Source organism: Telopea speciosissima, chromosome 6 (assembly GCF_018873765.1).
Source record: "Telopea speciosissima isolate NSW1024214 ecotype Mountain lineage chromosome 6, Tspe_v1, whole genome shotgun sequence".
In the NCBI taxonomy this organism is placed as follows: domain Eukaryota; kingdom Viridiplantae; phylum Streptophyta; class Magnoliopsida; order Proteales; family Proteaceae; genus Telopea; species Telopea speciosissima.
In genome coordinates, this window is record NC_057921.1 from 24,216,910 (window position 1) to 24,238,121 (window position 21,212).

General features: G+C 38.3%; 1 protein-coding gene and 1 long non-coding RNA gene across 2 annotated transcripts; one reads left to right on the forward strand and one right to left on the reverse strand.

Moving 5' to 3' along the window:
* Positions 1-1,913: 1,913 nt before the first annotated feature.
* On the reverse strand, positions 1,914-20,054 carry LOC122663975. The gene is made up of 3 exons (XR_006333254.1): positions 20,044-20,054; positions 14,936-14,946; positions 1,914-1,992 (listed from the first exon to the last, which is right to left on the reverse strand). It is a non-coding gene; the product is annotated as an uncharacterized LOC122663975 (long non-coding RNA).
* On the forward strand, positions 3,692-5,153 carry LOC122663974 (UDP-glycosyltransferase 91C1-like). The gene has a single exon (XM_043859646.1). It carries the CDS (start codon positions 3,726-3,728, stop codon positions 5,121-5,123), a length of 1,398 nt encoding a protein of 465 aa, XP_043715581.1. The 5' UTR covers positions 3,692-3,725; the 3' UTR covers positions 5,124-5,153.
* Positions 20,055-21,212: the final 1,158 nt, after the last annotated feature.

The following is a 21,212-nucleotide window of genomic DNA, read 5'->3' on the forward strand; positions in this document are numbered from 1 at the left end:
AAGGACCAAAAGGTAAAATCAAACCAACCCCCTCCCCCTCCCCCTCCCCAAAAAAATAAAATAAAATAAAATCTATACGTAATAAGATAATTTCTCACAGAGAAATCATGAGTTTCATAACAAAACTGTTCTTGCCAATAGGATCTCAATCCTGAGCATGTTGATGTGTAAACTTATGTAATTGGATTATGTCTGCGAAAATAGCAGGATTACCTTCTCTATTGATTCCAACAAAGTTATGCTAATCATAATTTTTAACAGAGACATGAACAACTATTTATTACATTAAATTGAATAACTTAATGATAGTCCAATGTTGTCCTTCCAAAACTAACAAACAACACCAATATTGTTCTTTGCATGAACTTTCCATTGCTTAACTGTCTAACAATGATATTCTACCAGTTGGAAATAACAACCAACACAAGAAAGCAGAAAAAGATAACTTAAGTTAAAAAATCAAGTGATATATTTGTGTTTTGAAAACACTAATATTTATGGTCATGCAATGAATATCAAGTACTTGACATTCTTTTGCCGGATATTCTTGGCATCTACATGGTTTGGAAGAAGCTTGGAAAGTGTAAGCCATCTGAATGATTGGATTTGGGAATAAAGCAAATAGCTGAGAATGAAAACTGAAACCTTTTTTTCCCACTTCTCTGTTTGTACCTCTCTTGTTTGCTGGAGTAAAACATTACGCTGGTTTAGTTGTCTGTTAAGTAGCAAAAGTAGGTCAATCCAGCAAATTCATCACAAATATTGAATATCAACTTCCCCAATCAACAAAACTGTTGTGTTGTAAAATTTGTTAAATCGGAAACTTTGTGTGTGTGTGTGTGTGTGTGAGTGAGACAGAGAGAGAGAGAGAGAGAGAGAGAGAGAGAGAGAGAGAGAGAGAGTTATTCATAGCATATCAACAATCTATCTAAAACCTAGAATTCTCAGTAGTAAATTTTTATAAATTCTGAAGGAATAGGCGGGTACAAGTACAAGCAAGAAATATAATTAGGGAGCAACAGCAACTTCACCCTCTTTGCTGCATTTGCTTATCAACAGTAAATCTGTAACACTGTACTTATACAAGACACGAGCAACAAACAATGGAAAAAAGTATAGAGAATTGATATGCTAATTCAATCAATAGCCATGAAATATTCTTATCTTCGTTAATTAGGGCTAATTTGAGAGTAGGATGACCAACTAAATAGAGAAGATCAACCTCCATGGATAAATCTATAGAACAGTAAAGAAAATGAGTTAGTATGAATAGTACTCTTCTCAATCATGCATCGTCATGTCATTTAAGCAAATTTTTATGACCACAACAACTTCTGATGAATCAATAAAGCTATCAATCATATGGTAATTCTCTATCTACGAATGTGAATAATGTTTCTCATTTTTATATATTCGGAACCTATGAATTCCAATCACCTAAATTATCCAATCCAATATGAGAGTGATTTTGGGTAAATAACAGAGGATCTGTCATTGGTGGAATTTTTATGAAGTTTGCTTCAATTGGAACATCCAGACAGAAACCTTCTTGGGCAAGGGCAACATAGCAAAAGCTTTTATAATCTGGGCTAGCCTGTTAGTAAATGCAATGCAATATTAAGACATGTTTAGAGAATTATAACATCTTTTAGTCGGAAAGACTGGTAACGAATCAAATCTGAAAGACAGAAACACACCTTGACATTACCAAGATCTTTGAAATCATGGAAGTACTTAATGTTTGACTCCTCGAAGAAATCCCTCAAGATATCCACATTACGACGATCTTAACTTGTGATTTGTGAATATTTAATAATAATAAGGAAAATTACAATCTTTTCATGGTCCCAAACCCTCAATTTCTGATTAGAGAATTCAAAGGAAAAAAGAGTCAATTTTAAGATAGAATTGACTCATCATTGCAACAACTTTCGTGGAGCCTTTTCTCTTGGATATTTGAATGCACAACGAAGATGAAGAGAAAGAAGTAAGCTGGACCAACTCATTATGTAATCAAATGCCCCCCCAAGATAATGAGAATATCAAAAAAGCCTCTATCGAACCGATCTATCCTCGTCTCTTGGACGACGAAAGAAAAAACATCGTTTCTGGTAATCAATTAGAGAATAGAGACACAGGTAGTACAGAGCAAGGGAGCCATCCAATATCAGTGAAAACCAAGAAGAGAAGTAAGGCCGAATCGGCCTGATCCGATCTTCTTCTCTAAGAAGATGAAGCCGTATAATAACAGACATTTGATTCAATAATCTCGCCATATTGACTCAAACCCCTCTACTTGGTCATTGGTCACCCATGCTATGCCACCAACACAACACCTGGCCATTGAAGAAGAAGAGAAAGGAGCAAGCGACATATAAAAGTAAAGAAACCAAATGTGTTCATAAGTAATCAAAAGGAGGATAAAAATCTGACTCAGGGAACATTGCGAGACCTTTCGTTTGAAAGCATGGTGAGATAGTGGGAGGGAGAGAATAAGGGACGGATGAGGGGTGAGAGAGAAAGAGAGAGAGAGAGACCGAACTACATTATCTAGGTTGCGTATGAGAGGGATGGTGGGAAGAGTTTGAGAGAAAGAGACAGTGGTGTGGCATCTTTTGTGTGGGGGATGTGTCTGTTCGCCGCAGAAAAAAGAGGTTGTAAGGAAATTCAAGGGAATTTGGGACATCTGAAAAATTGGATAAAAAATGTAGAGTATGTATTTTGATAAATAGATAGATAAATGGACAATTAAAATATTACATCAGATTTATTAAATAAAATAAATCAATTATTTTAATTAGCAAATCAATCCCAAAATTAAATTACATAATAACATTTATTATGTAACAATCCTCCACTAATCAACATCATCATTATGGAATCTAAGGCATGTATGTAAACACTGCCAAACCCATTCCATAGTACGTGTCTATATTAGAGTATCTGTATACGTGCTCAAAATCACAAAACTCGATTTAAATACTTTAATTAAATCGTACATATAATTAACATTTTATGTGAAATTAAATTTTGCAAACCATTTTAAAAGGTACAGGATCCTGATTCTCATCCAACTATCCACAGACATCTCTCTCTGATGTTCCTCCCCAATCGGGTAGTGGAAACCTTGTTGAGCGGCTCTTTCACTCACAAGATACTTATCCGCACCCAACATATTGGATTTGGACCATAGGACCTTAATCATTGATATATCAAAGTACACGTTCGTATCTTAGTGACAAGACCCTCTTAGGTATAGAGTTACGGTGACAAGTGTCTAGATTAAAAAATCTTAGTTAAGGTCGTGCCTGACCAGAGGGTGGGGCTCGGCGGGGTTACATGGGAGTGTGGGGTTGAGCAGGGGCAGGGGAAGGGTGGGTGAGGGCGGGTCAAGGGACTTTTTTTATTTTTTGGTAAAAGGGTCAAGGGACTTGGGGAGTGAGGAAAGTGAGGTGCGGCGTTGCCTTTTCGCATTCGTCGAAGAAGAAGATTAAAAAAGAAGAGGAGGTCGTTAGGTCGTTAGGATAAAAACTTGAATTAAAGAGGTAACAAAACATGTGCAACACCTAACAAAAATGTGCATTATTGTGCAACAGCTGCAAACAACATGAGCTGGACAGAGATCACAAATTTTATCCTTATTAATTAATTATAGGAGTGATCATAGTAGCTTAGGCGCACCAATAAAAGCAACCAAGCAGTGGAAACATTTCTCAAACATCAAAATGGCTAAAGATTTGCATGTAGTTCTGGTTCCATATGCAGCCTTTGGCCATTTGCTTCCATTCTTCCATCTCTCCGTGGCTTTGGCCAAAGCTGGGATCCGTGTTTCCTTCATTTCTACCCCTATAAACATCCAAAGACTCCCAAAACTACCATCAGAATTATCTGCTTTCATAAACTTAGTGGCATTTCCGCTCCCGGTAGTCGACGGCAGTTCCTTACCGGAAGGTGCCGAGGCCACCTTGGATGTTTCTTCAGAGAAGGAGAAGGACTTAATGGCTGCCTATGATCTTTTGTGTCATCCCTTTAAGCAATTCATCGCCAATGAATCACCCAATTGGATAGGTGTTGATATCTTCCCGCATTGGGCAATTGACATTGCCGACGATTTCCATGTTCCAGTTTTCTTATTTTCCGCCTTCTCGGCTGCCACCATGGCCTTTGCCGGGCCACCGGAGTTTTTAACGGAACATGGCCTAAAAAAGGTCCGTCCATCACCGGAATCACTGACATCACCGCCTGAGTGGATCACTTTTCCATCATCGGTTGCCGTCCGGCGTGGCCCCGAAGCCATTGGCTGCTATTTCTTTTACAATATGGTGTTGGGTAAGCGATTACCTAAAATTCTAAAGAACTGCAAGGCCGTGGCCCTTCGTAGCTTCAAGGAAATTGAAGGTGACTACTTGGAAGTACTTACGAAGATCTTCCAGAAGCCAGTATTTCCTTTGGGGTTATTTCTACCGGATCAGCTAGCTGCTGAGCAAAGAGATTATGGTGAGGAGTGGGTTAAAACATTTAATTGGCTTGATCAACAAAAACCCAAGTCTGTTGTGTTTGTAACTTTTGGAAGTACATGTAAATTAAGCAAAGATCAAGTTGATGAGATAGCTTATGGACTAGAGCTTTCCAATCTACCATTTCTATGGTCACTTATCAAACCTGAAAAGGCATCTGAACTTACCGAAGATTTCGACATTTTACCTCCAAGCTTCAAAAAGAATACGGCCGGCCGAGGTTTGGTGTGCATGGGATGGTCTCCTCAACTGGAAATTCTAGCAAACCCAGCCATTGGAGGAACTTTGTTTCATGCTGGGTGGGGTTCTGTGATAGAGAATCTCAGGTATGGTCATCGACTCATTGTCTTGCCACTGGTTTTCGATCAAATATATAATGCAAGATTGTTGGTGGACAAGGGTATGGCTGTCCAAGTTGAGCAAAATGAAGATGGGTCATTTAGTAGGGATGGCATTGCCGAGTGTCTGAGGCAAGCCATGGTGTCAGAAGAAGGGAACAGGATAGGCCTCAAAGTAGCAGAAGCTGTTGCTGCTGTTGTTGATCAAGAGCACTACGTAGGTGAGTTTGTCCAGTATCTGAAGAATGATGTTGCAACACAAAATTGATCTTTGTATCCTTTCCATTGCCTTTTGGTTCTGAATGAAGAATTAACTTTGTTGTAATGGATCTCTCCCGCTCTTGTCACTTCTTGTGCTCTCTTGAAATGTTTCAATGCAATGAAAATAATACATTTTAGCATAATTGAAAAACCAAGTTTTGTGCCTCAGACTCGTCCTCTTCAGTAACTGTGGATCAGGCGAGTCATACCCGGTCAAAACGAGACGTGTATTTTCTAAATATCTTGAATAACAAGATTTAAAACTCAACACTATGACATGAATTCAAATAGAATATTTATTAATGTGATTATAAAACCGATAAAAAAGTAAAAGGTTTCCTTTTGTCAAGGAAACTGAAGACAAAGTTGGGTGGGGCCGTGGGGGTGGAGGTGGGGGTGGGTGGGTAATGATGTCATGCGTGAGAGGTTTGTAGGAAGTAAAAGAGACTCGAGGCTCTCATTTTATACATTCTATTTTGACGAATTGGACCCCAAGGGATCAGCTCAGTTGGCAAAAGACCACTCCTCAAATAAGAGACCATGAATTCAAACCACCTTGGGGCTTATCCCCATCCCCTAATTCCCCCCTCCTTATTATACAACCTCTTAATCCAAAAAAAAAAAAAAAAATTTGGATGAATTGGACATTGAAGTTACTCATAGTTTCAAATGCAAATTCAAATTGTATATTAAATATCGTTTAGCAATACAGATCTTCTATGGCGTGCTGCCCTATCTTGCCTGTGCTTCGCAAACATAGAGTTGTGCGCAATGATCGCCTTACCTCCGCTCGAACAAGGCGTTTGGACAGGGATAAGGCGGTCAATGTGCACCATCGTGTGTCTGCACAACACGATAGGATGGGCAGCCCGCATCGTAGAAGATCTGGATCCATCGTTTAGAGTGAGGTTTTCAAAATTTTAACTGAACTTGACTACTTTTATTTGACTCGGGCATAAACATAGTCATTTTTTACCCGAGCAAACTCAGATCTGAGTCTGATCATTTTTTAATCTGTTCGAATTGACATAACTCTTGATTAAGTTTTGTTATTTTTTTACTCGACTTGGATGACTTACCCGAGTTAAAACCTGATTTTCCAACTATTCATTTTAGTGGCAAAATTTTGTTCCCAAACCCCCCCTCCCCCGAAACACTTTTATTGTCAGAAGTGTCTACAAGGAAGAACTAGTGTGAGACATTTATGATCTTTAATGAGATCCATATTTATTCAAACTCCTTTGTTGAATATTTCTTTTCTGATTCTTCCATTAAAGTAAATTTTCATCTCTCATTGTCCCCCTATTTAGAAAATGTCTATATTTTTTTTATTTGGTAATAGAAAATATCTATAGCACACCTTAATTATACATTTGCACTATTTTTTTGGGGCTAATTTGTTATTGAAACAAAGGTTTGTTATCTTCTCCCGATGTCACAAGACATCTATTCTGCCATATGGACAAATAATATATCCATTCCGACCAATGGAGAGGACATGATCTAGGTAAGACACATGTCAAATTTCAAAGTTTAATTCAATCAAATATCCCCTTTTGTATTGGTATACATCGTGTGTATATCCATGCAACTTGGACAGGAACACTAGATTGTGTCAAGTGCATCATGAAGTACTTGAGAAGATCAAAGGATTATTGCCTCTTTTATGGTGCAAGTGACTTGTCAATAGTAGGAAGTCTACAACAGGGATGCTGTTTATAATGGGAGGCGGTGCTGTCATATGGAAAAGTGTGAAGCAGAAGTCAACTACAGATTCCATGACTAAAGTTGAGTACTTGGCAGCATGTGAGGCAGCCAAGGAAGGTGTGTGCTGGAGAAAATTCTTGACCGATTTGGAGGTTGTATTTGACCTTATTAGTCATCCTATTTGTTTGTTATGTGATAAAAGAAAAGCCATTGCTCAAGCTAAGGAACCTAGAGCACATTAGATGAATAACCACGTGGAGCGTAAATATCATCTCATTCGGGAGATTATATAACGCGGTGACATATCTTTTACCATGGTTGACACTGCAGCTAACCTATCTGATCCTATGACAAAGGGACTTACACCAATAGTTTTCAACAGGCATGTAGATAACATGGGTGTAATATTAATTAGTAATTGGATTTGATGTACAAGTGTGAGGTTGATGGATTAATTGCATTTGATGTATGTGTGCATCAAGCCCGATTTAATATGATTAAATTAATTAATGTATTTTTATATTTATTTTTTTATTTTGATTATTTTGATAATATTCAACTGCCTATTTTTACCGTTATTAGTTCACAACTATGGACAGACTTGGACACTCTGTTCTAGGGTTGCCACATTATATATTTTCCTAATGGAGATTAGTATAGAAATATAAATGTGTACACTTAATTGTGTTGAACATTGATCTATTAGAATTTCCAACTTAGTTTACTGCTATTGCATTTGTAAGGGGAATTTTTGGTAGTTATGTTTTTCTATACCTAAGAGGCACTTACTGTTGCGTTTATATTTCATGTGATTGTGGTGATCCAGTGGTTGATGTCTACCGACAGGACTTACTACTACACACCAGACGCTCATTATATGATTTATATGCGTGAATAGGGATGTTCCTCAATAAGGTTTCAGCCCCCGATAGGGTGAACATCCAAGTATACGAGTTATTGGATAATAATTGATTGGAATCCGGGGCCTCGGTAATATTAGATATTATTATTTTAAAGAAGTTTTAAATAATTTAGTTGATCATTGGTCCTAATACTCACGGTTAATTATGCAGTGCACTTGTAATTTTAGTAGGACGTTTTGTTTCCATACTTGTGAGGATGCATTGTAGATGTTGGTAGTGTCAGAAGAAAGTGTAATGAAAGTTTTCAGCATAGGGGGTTTTCATGCCTTTCATAGAGATGTCTTTTTGTCTAATTAAGGAAAACTTTAAAGTGTAGAGATTTTCTTTGTGTAATTATGGACAACTTAAAGGGCTACCCCTTTAGGATCACACCACTTTATATGACCTTGATCATTGATTTGTAATCTTCTGATTAAGGTTTTTCTAATTAAAGAAAGGCTTGGTTCAAACCCTAGAGAGACAACATAACTATTTTCACCAGTTGAGAAAGAGTTTTGAGAGAGAAAAAGAAAGTCTTCTTCTTCCTCAAGCTAGGGTTTCTGCCATTGGAGTTGGAGGAAAGCTTTGGTGATCATACTATTGTGTTGCATTCCTTTGGAGGAATGTGCCATTAGTGCTTTCTAGGTAACCTACTTACCCAGTGATTAATTCGATATCACATGTGTTCATTGAGATCCTGTCTTTATAATTTTTTATTATGTATCCGGTATCGTACTGCTTCCGTTGCCACCAACAGATTCTGACATCCTTTAATTGGAAAAGACATTTTGTATCCTTTTACAAGGTTAGTCCCTACCTCACTCTATATGTTATCGACATTGACCCATTAAGTGTATGACATGCACAAACCCTAAATTGTGATTAAAGGAGGGTAAATAAGATCGATGACCATCATAGTGAGGGGAGCATAGAGAAGTTATTATTCTTCTACCATGGATCCAGGTATGGTAATACCCATTTTCATATTAATTTGTATGCCCATATGGTCTCCATGTTGTATTGTGTAGACGTTGAATTTTGTCACCCCCCGGCGATAATACAACAAGACACGGACAGACATTGACATCTGTCTCTAGAAGGATTCTTATCCCTATACCCAAGTCATATCATCTTTACATTCTTAAAATTTATTCCTTTACCAAATGCTAAAGGAGGAAGTGCTCATCTTCCCTGACAACGGCGCCGTGATTGACCAGATTACTCCTATAATTAGAGGTGACCCCTACCCTCATTTTTCAAGCTAAAAAGATCTTTGGATGGGTTCCAAGCCCATTTTTCTCCCATTTTGCTCATTTTATGCCTTTGCACATCCCTTTTAGCCCCCTTTTGCTAGTTTTGATCTTCCTTCCCCATGGTTAGATCCTTCGATTACCCTATCTAAAGGTTGTTTTGGTTTGAAGTCTTGCTTTCCCTCAATTCTTGATCCACATTTAGCCTACATATAGTCGTTGCTCTGTCTAAGTACAAATAGCGAAATCCTATATACAACCATTACTCTGTTCGAAGTCTAAGTAGCGAAATCCCTTTTATATAGTCATTAATATGTTCGACAAGAGAGAGGCAAGCCGATCGTCCGTCACCACTTGAGCCGTAGGGACACCTCATATTTTGTATCTTTTGTATTTTCGTTACTTTGTTTAATTTTGTTTGTAGGTTTACATCTCTACTTTTTCCTTTATTTTGGATACAATGTAGACCATTAAAGTAATTTACTTTAGTGTACATAGTAAATGATTTTTTATTCCTTCTTTCTTATGTTTGATGCATCATAATCTAGCCTTGTATGTTGGTATAAGACGTGTTATTATGGGAGAATCTTCTAAATCTAGCATCTAGTAGAAAGACCTATTTAACTGGGCGAGATGGGGTGTTAATACCTTCCCACGCTTGTAACCTAACCACTTACCCAGAATCTCGGACCACACCATATGGAATCACGTAGCCCATTCCGCTCACCCAGGATGAGACTACACCCATTGGGTCCTAGGCCTGAATCCTAAGTGGCAATTCCATTTATTTTTAATATATGAAGCAGGATTCCAACCTCCCATGTTGATACATAGAAACTCGATGTCATCCATAACCTTTGTCGTCAAGGGACCACGGAAACCAACGGATCCCGCTCACAAGGCAGAGAAACCCGCATTCGGAGGCCGCTGTACCTACATATTGCATGGTTGTTTTCTTGGGATAAATGGGATTTGATCTTAGAGCTTCACATTGTGTCTGTTCCAGCTCAAAATCTATTATTGGTTTTGTCCACCAATATCCATTTTAATTCAATCCTTATTTATGAGAGTTTTTCCTTGTTTGGTCCATAATAGGAAGATGCAAACTAGAACAAGGTCTGCAAATAGCTATCACTTAACAATATCACCTAGTAATGCTTAGGCAGCAAAGCGCTCCAAGCTTGCCACTAAAAGCTCTAGTCACCAAAAAAAAAAAAAAAAAAAAAAGAAAAGAGAAAGGGAGAAAGAAGGAAGAGAATGGCAAGCTCTAGAGCACTACTAAAGTTTGTTAGTGGCCGTTGTAAGTGAGTCATCATTGCTCTTTTTTTTTTTTTTTGGGTGAACCCGAAATATATTACGAAGAAAAGATATATACAAAAACACCCCCTCAGGGGGAAAGGATCACCCAAACAAGGAGAACAAAACAAGCTAATCAAAGGAGCCAAATCTGGAGGCCCCAAACAGAAACAATATGTTGATTCCTAAAGCAGTCTACATCCACAGCCTGAATGTGATTGGCTCTAGTTTAACCTCAAAGTCAATAGAGGTCCAAATTTTAGAGAAGGTAAGAGAGGAAGTGGTCCTCCTACGCATATTCCTTTCCCATCAAATATTATACACCAAAGTGTTGGAAAAGGAATTCGATTATGCATCGGATTTTGATTCCCACTAGGAAAACCCAGGGTAATTTGGTAATTATCCCATCATTTAGTATTAGGGTTTTGCATTATATATGGATATGGTGTGAAAACCCTAGTACACACTCTCATAATATTACTGAGGTTTTCCATCTTCTCCAGTTTTCTTCTCTACCAATCTGTGATTAGGGTTTTGGCAAAAACCTAATTGATTATGGAGGAGCTTGCACTCAAGGGAATGCAAAGTTGTACGTGTGTGTGGGACTCATTATGAAAGGGCTAAGATAATATTACTGAAGTTTTCCATCTTCTCTAGTTTTCTTCTCTACCAGTTTGTGATTAGGGTTTTGGCGAAAATCCTATTGATTATGGCAGAGCTTGCACTCAAGGGAATGCAAAGTTTTACGTGTGTGTGGGAATCATTACGAAAGCGCTAAGATTATGTGGAGGCTTTGCGCTTGTGAAGTTTCAGGTAACGATCAAAACCCTAAGTTTTGTTTTGAGTTTTGAATGGTTTATCCCATCGGTTGTAACGACTCCAATTCACTTTCGCCGAATCGTACCCGCGATTCTAGCAATGGTATTAAAGCCTCACTTTCGCATGGGAGAGCCTTTAAATTTTTGCACTGTATTGTACGAGATCATTTTAGTTTTTATTCTGATTAAAAAAATTGCAAGCAACCATGTGTTCACTGTTCAGTGAACAATAATGTGATTTTCACAGAATAGTAAACACAATGATTGCTTATGATTGCTTTTGTCATATTCTATATAATATGTTATAAAAAGGGGTTATGATTACTGCCATCTAGCATCACAGGCCAACAACAACCTTGAACCTTGATGCGTTGTGCAACAAAGACCCAAGCCACCAAACTTGCTTGGCCATCGTGACCATGCGCTAAGAACTAAGAACCTGCAACCCGCGACCCAGGTGTTTTGCACACCAGCCGGTATCATAGTTTCCTGGCTAGGCCCTCTTGGCCGTGCATGACACGCTGCCCCCGCGACATCAACCCAAGGCCAATCCCAACCCCACTTTCCTTCTCTTTACCCATTCCTATTGGTTGAGGAATAATAAAAATAATATATTGCTGCAATAGTTGCAGCATCCTGCAGCCAAGAGAAAGAAGGAGAGGAAGAAGATGATAGGATTTTTGAAACCCTATCATGAAAAGACAGTAACAACCCTCTTGCCCCAATTTTTTTTTAAGTCATGGGCTGAAGGTAATTTATAGCATCATGGGATTTGGGTTATTAGACTTGTTTATTAACTATTTTTATTGACTAGTTAGTGGATTGGGCTATTGGACTTGGATCTAATTTTTGTTGTACATTGGATGTACATGAATATTTTGACATGAGATGTCCTGCAATACTAAGAATTAGTATGATATAATGTGTTTTTATTATTTTTCACATAAATTGGAATTAAATTGAAAGGATCAAGTACAATATGATGACTGTGGTTATGAGATTTAAAAAATATAATCATGAGATGCATTATATGGATGGTGAATGGTATGGCATACAAGTGGTGATGTTTGTAATTTTCTCCTTTCTTTCTCTCTCCTTCTCTTTTTATGTAAATGTTGTAATTTCCCTCAGGTAATCCAATTGGTAGGCTAGTTTCTTGAGTTTTATTTATTTAAAGAGAATGTAATAGAAATGATTAGATTTTAATTTTATTTGATCATGATATGATGGTGATCATGGATCGATCCTTGTTCGGTGGTGCTGATCGAGAGAGGATTGGAGGATGTGATTGCTTTCTTGAAGAGTTTAAGGCCTTTCGCACTAGATGCGAACTCTAGTTGATTGTAGATGTAATCCCATAACCACTAGTTCCTTTTATTTTCATCTGATGGATGGATGGATAACCACATTATGGTGATGATTGTATACGTTCCCATTTTTCGTCTATTTAAAGCAAGTGTGATATGGAAAACCCTAATTGGTGGGATTCCCATGGCCTCTATTAATTGGTGCGTGTAGAAATCATGTTGACGTACTCTTGCAGATGCCGATAGGTTAATGCTTCAGTAGTTTAATGGGATGGTCTGCATTCATCTCTTATGTGATAGGTAGAGAATATGGTCAATGGGAGATGCACAACGATAGTAGATAGGTGAAGCATTTTCCTATTTAAAACAAGTGTGATATAGGAAACCCTAACTGGTAGGATTTCCATGGCCTCTCTTAATCGGTGGGTGTAGAAATCCTGTTGACCAACTCTTGCAGATGTCGATAAGATAATGCTTCATTAGTTAAATGGGATGGCCTGCATTCATCTCCTATGTGATAGGTAGAGGATATGGTCAGTGGGAGATGCACTACGATAGTGAGCATTAAACCCACAATACCATGATTCACTCCGAGACAAAGGGTATGCACTTGACATGAGTGTGTGTTAGCCGATAGGAATGAACATGGCACTCAGGTGATCAAAAATCATTGGAAGTGATGGATAGAATAGTCTACTCAACCAACATCTATGTAACGAACTCCGATAGGGTAAGACATGTACATAAGGGTTGATTTGTTCCAATGCATACCCCAAAGCTTGGAGGGAAGTTTAAGATGTGAGTGTCCATTGATAATTCCCCTTAGCTTCCTTTCATGAAGTTGATGAATTTATTCCAGGAACTGGATACCCTAGGATCAACTCATCAATTGGAATATAAAATTGATGTTATATTCGACTCTCTTCCTCGGGATATTTATGGGTCTTTTATTATCAATTTTAACAAGAATAGATTCTCCATAGAACTTCCCGAGCTTGGCAATATGTTGCAAGAAGTTGAGGCAGCATCGAAGAGCGGACGTCTTAATAACAGAAAAAAAAGCCTTCCTCTTCTAAGCCCAAGGGCAAGAAGAAGAAGACCAACAAGGGTAAGACCCCAAAGGTAGAATCCAAGAGAATTCAGAAGAGCAAGAAAATTGAAAAGGGACCTTGCTTTTATTAAAAAAAGGAGGGACATTGGAAGAGGAATTGTTGTGCTTTCTTGGCATCTTTGGAATAGAAGCCGGAAGAAGGTATTTTTGAAACTTTTATCATTTATGAGATCTAATTTGTCAGAAGAACCATTTAACACTTTATTGGTGGATTCTAGTTCTACCACCCACATTTGCAACATGTTGCAGGGGCTCAAGCTGACAAGAAGGTTGAGTAAGGACAAGGTTTGTCTCAAAATAGGTACCGGGGCTGAGGCCATTGCAGAGGCTGTTGGAGATTTTTATTTATGTTTTGATAATATTTTTTGGTTTTAAGAGATTGTTTTTATGTTCCTAGTTTTTTGAGGAACATTGTTTCTGTTTTGAAGCCAGTTTTGGATAGATATACTTTTCAGTTTGAACTAAGTTATCTATTCGGTTGAATGGTTCATATGTTACTACTGGCTTCCTTGATATTGGATTATATCTCTTGAAACAGGTTCTTAATGTAAATGAAATCTCTAATATTACTACTAAAAGAAATCAGCCCAAGTCAATTCAACTTATCTTTGGTACTTGAGATTAGGTCATATTGGACTAGACAAAATAAACAGATTGGTAAAGGATGGTCCTTTAAATAGTCTAAAGGTAGAGCCTTATCTAACCTATGAATCATACCTACAAAGAAAAATGACCAAGAAACCTTTTTACAATAAGGGCAAGAGGGCTAAATATTTGTTAGAATTGATACATTCAGATGTATATGGACCCATTAACATTCAAGCAAGGTATGACTATGATTATTTTGTAACCTTCATAGATTATTACTCTCGATATGGTTACATATACCTAATGCACTACAAGTCAGAAATCTTTGAAAATTTTAAAGAGTTCTAAGCAAAGGTTGAAAAGTAATTGGGTAAGTGTATTAAGTGCCTCAAATCAGATCGAGGAGAAAAGTAATTATCAGATGAGTTTAGGGACTATCTAAAAGTTGCTGGGATTATATCTCAGTTGATGATCCTAGGAACACCTCAATAGGACGGTGTTTCAAAGAGACGAACCCGAACCCTATTGAATATGGTTCGGTCTATGTTGAGTTATTAGAATTATTTTTATCATTTTGGGGTTTCGCCTTAGTGACTATAATCTATACATTGAACATAGTGCCAACAAGATCTATACCTAAAATATCCTTTGAGTTGTGGTATGGGTACAAGCCTAGTCTACAACATATTAGGGTATGGGGTTATATTGCACATGTACGTAAGCAGCAAATAGACTAGTTGAAATCTCGTACCGATAGATGCTATTTTCTTAGATACCCAAAAACTACTATTGGATATTATTTTTATGACCCTAATGGATAGAAGGTTATAGTAAGTAAACACACGACATTCCTGGAGGATGATATGATTTCTTGTAAATCTGATCCAATAGTCATTAAAGAAGTAACTAATGACCAAGAATTTTCTGCATCTATAGTACCTTCAGTCGACATACCAATTGAGGAACAACAACTTCAAGAGCCTCGACACAGTGGGAGGTCTATCAGGTCTCCAACTTGTTTGAACCTTCTTACTGAAGAAGATCAAAAAGTGGAAGAGTTCCATATGGTGTCTGATGCTTTGAACATAGATCATTATACTTACTCTAAGGTTCTAAAGGATATTGATTATGCAAAATGGTTAGAAGCAATGCACTCTGAAATAGACTCCATAAACTCCAACCACATCTGGACTCTTGAGGATCCACCACAAGGTGTAAAGCCCATTAGATGCAATTGGATCTTTAAGAGGAAGAGAGGTGTGGATGGAAAAGAGGAACGTTTCAAAGCAAGACTTGTGGCAAAGGGATACACTCAGAAAGAGGGTATTGATTACGATGAAACCTTCTCACCAGTGGCGATGATCAAATCCATCAGAATTCTATTATTGATTGCTGCATTCTATGATTATGAGATATGATAGATGGATGTACAGACAACCTTCCTTAATCGACATTTAGATGATGTCATATACATGGATCAGCCAGAAGGTTTTTCTTCCCCACAAGAAGAAAACAAGGTGTGCAGATTGTTGAGGTACATTTATGGACTAAAACAGGCTTCCAGTTGCTGGAACATCCGTTATTTTCAAAGAATTTGGGTTTGAACAAAACATTGATGAGCCATGCATTTATAAGAAAATCAGGGGGAATGGCTTGTGTTTCCTTGTCCTCTATGTGGATGATATATTGTTCATTGGGAATGATGTGGGAATACTTGTTGGGTATATTCTATAACCCTAAAATATGTCCTAATATAAGTCTACTTGAATAAGGAATCAGTGTCACACCCCCATCACTCGACTCAGGGAAATGTGATGGGAATACTCCTGTATTCTGCACCAAACAACAGGATCGACATACTTTGCTGTGTCATGTACACTACCCGGCTTCTCATTCAATGAATAAGAAGGAATCAGAGTTAAGGCGGAAGAATATAAATAATGATCACAATTGATTAGGAGTTCTATGTGATACCTTATAAGTAATTAAACAGTTTAACTCAAATACCCCAACTCACAAGTATAACGCCAGTACTAATCACCATATAAGAGTAGGAAAAGAAAGTCAAGTAATATGTCATTATTACATCCATCTTCAAATCCAAAGTCCAAGCCCCAGGCTCAAACTAATACCCCTCATGGGTGCCACTCATCGCAAAGATAACCCGACCCCAGCTCCAACTCTGGCTGAGCACCCCAAGCCTCAAAGTCCTCGCCTAAGGGTAACGTCGAATCTCCCTCAACTGTGTCCGCTACCCCTGTATCCACATCTAAAAAGAAGATTCCCGAGGGATGAGCTCACAAAGTCCAGCGAGCAATCAAACCATCCACAATATACAACAATAGATACACTATCAATGCATGCTAAGGTATGCACATCACATATGATGCATGAATGCTTTTACCCAATTTCCCACCTAACAACAAGATTCTAAGTCAGGTCAAGTACTACAATAACACAGGCAGCATCGTCGATAAACGGTACCATAAATGGATGACAATTAACGGTGCCATAACGGATGACAACTAATGGTGCCATAGAAATGGATGGTATTCCGACCATGTCAACCCTTTGTTTCCAAGGAAACCCACGAGACCGGACCCACTCACCTAGTTATCCGTGAGCCCCCAATACAAACCCCGTCCTGGCGTCATTGAAATACGACGATGACTTCGCGGTGGGCTACCCCAAAATACGGTCGGGACCCATGGGTTTGCCCGACACCTACACCCCTGTCAAAAGGGTCGTAGTACTGGGTACATCACCCCCTAGCCAGCAAACAACTACTGAATGCAATATTTATATTTATAATCCCACACTGTGCGAGTGTAGTCTGAAGACCGAGTCCATAGTACCTAATCCGGAGGTCACTATCCTCTTATCTCTTTAGCTTATACCCACACCCAAATAACAATACGGCAGGTGTGATACCAAAATAATGGTCGACCGGTCACAACCCGAATCAATTCAATAAATCAATTAATATGAAGAATTATATATATAAAAAACATCCGACAATATACATGTCTCCTTCTCAATATTACCAACATGCAAAGGTGATCATGACTCCTTTCATATAGAGTCCGATTCCATTAACTTAAATATATTAAAGATAAAGCAAACATGTGTATCATGCTCTCAGCCAAACATCATGCATACCTAGCTTAATGCCTAATGAAAACATGCTATAAAATAGTTCAAGTGTTCGATCCACTCACTGAAGTCCACGCGTAGGTGAAAGGGCTTTCGTGTAATGTACGTCCCTCCCACACGCACACGTTAGCCTAACATGTCATAAAATGAATGTGCAACAAGTGAGAGGTGGCTCAACTGAAGTCCCAATGCTGGAACCACCAAAATAGAGCAATTTGGCCTTGGCGGATGATGCCCTATATAACCTGGCGGATCATGCATCGTCCGCCAGACTCTGAGAGAGCTGTATTCAGCTCGGATGACATCCAAACTGAGGCCAATGGTCAAAGGCTCTTCGGGAACAACATGGGGGGTGTCAAGGGTCCCTAATGGAGTCATTAGGTCAGTGGATATGACTCTAATTAGTACCAATGGGCTGGAACTTAATCCAAGCACCCAACATCCATGGAAATGGTGTTCCAATTGGGTTTTCCAAGCTATCTAAGCTAAGAATTGAGGGATTGGTCCCTTCTTGAACATTAATTGATGAAATCAAGCCCAAATCAGAGGGCTAGTTCCTTAGAAATGGAAAGCCCCTTGGTTGGAGCATGGATTGGACATCTATACATGATATCTACATAGATTAGCATAAGAACTAAGTGGAAGTAATGGCTTACAATGAGTTGCAGCCAAGAGCAGTAAGAGAATGAGTTCCTAAGCTGAGCTTGGGCTCCAAGACACCATTCCCATGAGCTCCTAATCCATAGGTGAGTGAAGGGTTGGTTGGGGAAGAGGTGTGAGCTCAAGGTTAGCTCCAATGGAGGTGGAGTCCTTTCTCACTCTCTCCTTCTTCTCCCTTCTTCCTCTTCCTTCCTCCTTGGCTTGCTCTCCATGTTTTCAGCTCTCTTAAGGGTTGTGAGATGAGTGAAATGAGGAGGGATAGGGTTTGGTTGGGTTATATAAATGGTCTAGGTCATGTTTGGCTTATGGATGGGTTTAAAGTCCAAAAATGGGTTTACACTAAGATGTAACCCAAACGGGTCATAGGCTCATGGCTTGTAGCCCAATTGGGTCCCTTGGGTCCCAAATAGCCTAAGTCAAACATTGGCTAAGCCCTAGGTTAAGGCAAGGTCGAACCAAGTGGTTCTTAGCCACACAGAGACAATTCTGACATTTAGCGGATCATGGGCTGGTGGCTCATGCATGATGCGCCAGTTTTCTGCTGCATGATCCACCAGTCCCAGATGGCAGTTCAGGGGTCCCAAAGTGCTAAGACCTCTATGAGTGGGCCCCATCCAATGAGGGGGTATTAATGGGCATCAATGGAGGAGGTTGGTACACCATTTTCCCCAGGGATATAATTAGAATTAAAATAATGTGAATTATACATACCTTCATTCCTCCAAAGGGGTTGCCCCAGGGGAAGGTTGACATGTACGAAGTCGTTGATGAACCTTCCTTGATCCCTATCCAGAAACCTCTCCTCAACTGGTTCACCATTCGACATATTGAAAATCTTATAGGTTGGTTTCATGGTGATGTTCCAGAGGTCCCCAACATAATAGAGCTCCTCCCCTACACACAAGCTTAAATTAGTAAAGGTTTAGTTATGGATGTAACAATCAGGGTGTGGTGGGCCCCACTGGATAGAACCCATCTAATCTAAAAATCTTAGTCTTTCCTATAAATACTAGCTAGAGGCAGCAACCTGCATTATTCCAAACTTGATATGTAGGGTGTATTGCTTTAAGCAATCTTGTGCTTAAACCCTAAACCCTAACAATCTTAAAGCAATAGTTTTATTTTTTTTTTCTCCTCGATCGTACGTCACGGTTCTAGTTTGTGTGATCGACTTTGGAGAAGAACGATAAGCTTTAGCTTCAGTGTTCGTCTTGATCGGCTCTCTTCGTTTGATTCAATTCAAAAAAGAAAAAAGGCCAATGATGTTTCGGTGTTCATCTCATTCGGCTCTCATCGCTCTAGTTTGTTTTGATTGCTTCAAAAGCTTGATGTGATTGCTTTTGATTAAAAAAAAAAAGTTCAAAGCATTGATTGCTCTCCCAAAGCATTGATTGCTTTTGAATTGAAAGGAATTTTGTTCTTTTTCTCAAAAGCTTTTGATTTGATCGTTTAAAAAAAAAAAAAGAGGTAAAAGAAAAATCGGATTTTTGTCCAAATATTTTTTTTTTCTGGTTTTGGTTATTCAAAATCGAACGGCACCACCTCCGCCAGAGACCAGCGCCATCGCTGCCCGACGCCTCCGACACCCCCAGTTGAGTTTGATCTACTGTATTCTTCGCTTCTCGTCTGATCAAGTGCGATTGTTTTACTTTAAATATTTTTTTAAATAAAATATAGCAATCTTGAGATGGAGAAACATGTCATTTCGTTTGAGATGACCAAATTGAAAACCTTTAGTGGATCTGAGTTCAATGCATGAAAATGGTTCTATACCGTAACGAGTACTTTCAACGACTGTATTGATATTGAGGAATCTCAATGGGTTAGTGATGAAGACTTTTGCAAAGATTATTTGTTGAATTGCTTGTCAGATAGACTTGCAGAGACCTACAGTAAATCTGAAACTACAAAAGAGATCTGGAATAATTTAGATGCTCAATTTAAGAAAGAGGAGGAACTATCCAAAACTCACCTGGTGGATAAGTTCATGGACTTCAAATTTTAGGAAGATAAGACAATCCTCCCTCAAGTAACTGATCTTGAGAATTTACGGTCTAAATTAAACCTAGAAAAAATACCTGTTTGTGATGCATTCCTAGTTGGTGCTATTATTTTTAAATTACCTTCGATTTGACATTCTTTTAAAATTGAGATGTATAGAAAGAAAGTGCAAGTGGGGTTGGATGATCTCAAGGGATTCATTCGAATAGAAGATGAGAACAGGGCTAGGAATAACTTGGAGATGGTTAAACAACAACAGTCAGTTGCTAACATGGTAACACATCCTAAGAATATTTCTAAGAAATTCAAGCCACCTAAAAGTTAATCAAAGCAGTTGGAGACCAAAAAGACTACTTTAAAAAAGAAGAGTAAGTGCCACAACTGTGGTAAGTGGGGTCACTATGCATCTGAGTGTAGACACCCTAAAAAGGGGGATTCTGACACACCAAAGAAGGAAGTCCACATAATGGTGGATAAGACTGAGCCTACAAATTTTGTTTCCATGGTTGAAAAAGGTGAAGCCAGATCCTCTTCAAATTAGTGGTTGGATTTTGGAGTAACCTGTCATGTGTGCAACAACAAGAACTTGCTGATTAAGAAAGCCAAAGTAGCAGAGACGGTTACAGTTGTCAATGGAGCATCAGTGGAGGTGACTCAGAAAGGAACTACAAATCAGGTATTGTTTTCAGGTAAGACTTTAATTTTAAAAGATGTTAAAGTAGTTTCTGATTTTGAAAAGAATTTAATTTCACTTAGCCTATTATTACTGGCATGTGTGTTTCTTTTTATGGTGGTAGAGTAACTTTGTCTGTTAACTCTCATTATTTTGGGTGTGGTTATTTAGTCAATGGCATGTATGGATTAAGTTTAGCAAATGAGACAATTAATCAAGTTAGTTCAAATTTGCTTGATCCTAAAACATTACATTGTAGATTAGGACATGTGAATTATAGGAAATTACTCAAACTAACTAAAACTCATAATTTATCATTAGACACTTTGATTAAATTTGACAGATGTGAAGTGTGTGTTTATACCAAAATTACTAGAAAACCTTTCCGTTCGGTTTCTAGGAGTACACAATTTCTTGAATTAATACATTCTGACATTCGTGATTTTAAAAGTTTCACTATCAAAGGTGGTCAGAAGTATTTAATCACTTTTATAGACGATTTCTCTTGGTACTATCATATTTATCTGTTAAAATCGAAAGATGAAGCTTTTGAAAATTTTAAAATTTTCAAGAATCGAGTAGAAAATCAGTTGAACTTAAAGATTAAAAGACTTAGAAGTGATAGAGGAG

Bases quoted from the DNA above. Each gene is read 5' to 3' on its own strand.
- LOC122663974 (XM_043859646.1), top strand. From the start codon at position 3,726: ATGGCTAAAGATTTGCATGTAGTTCTGGTTCCATATGCAGCCTTTGGC.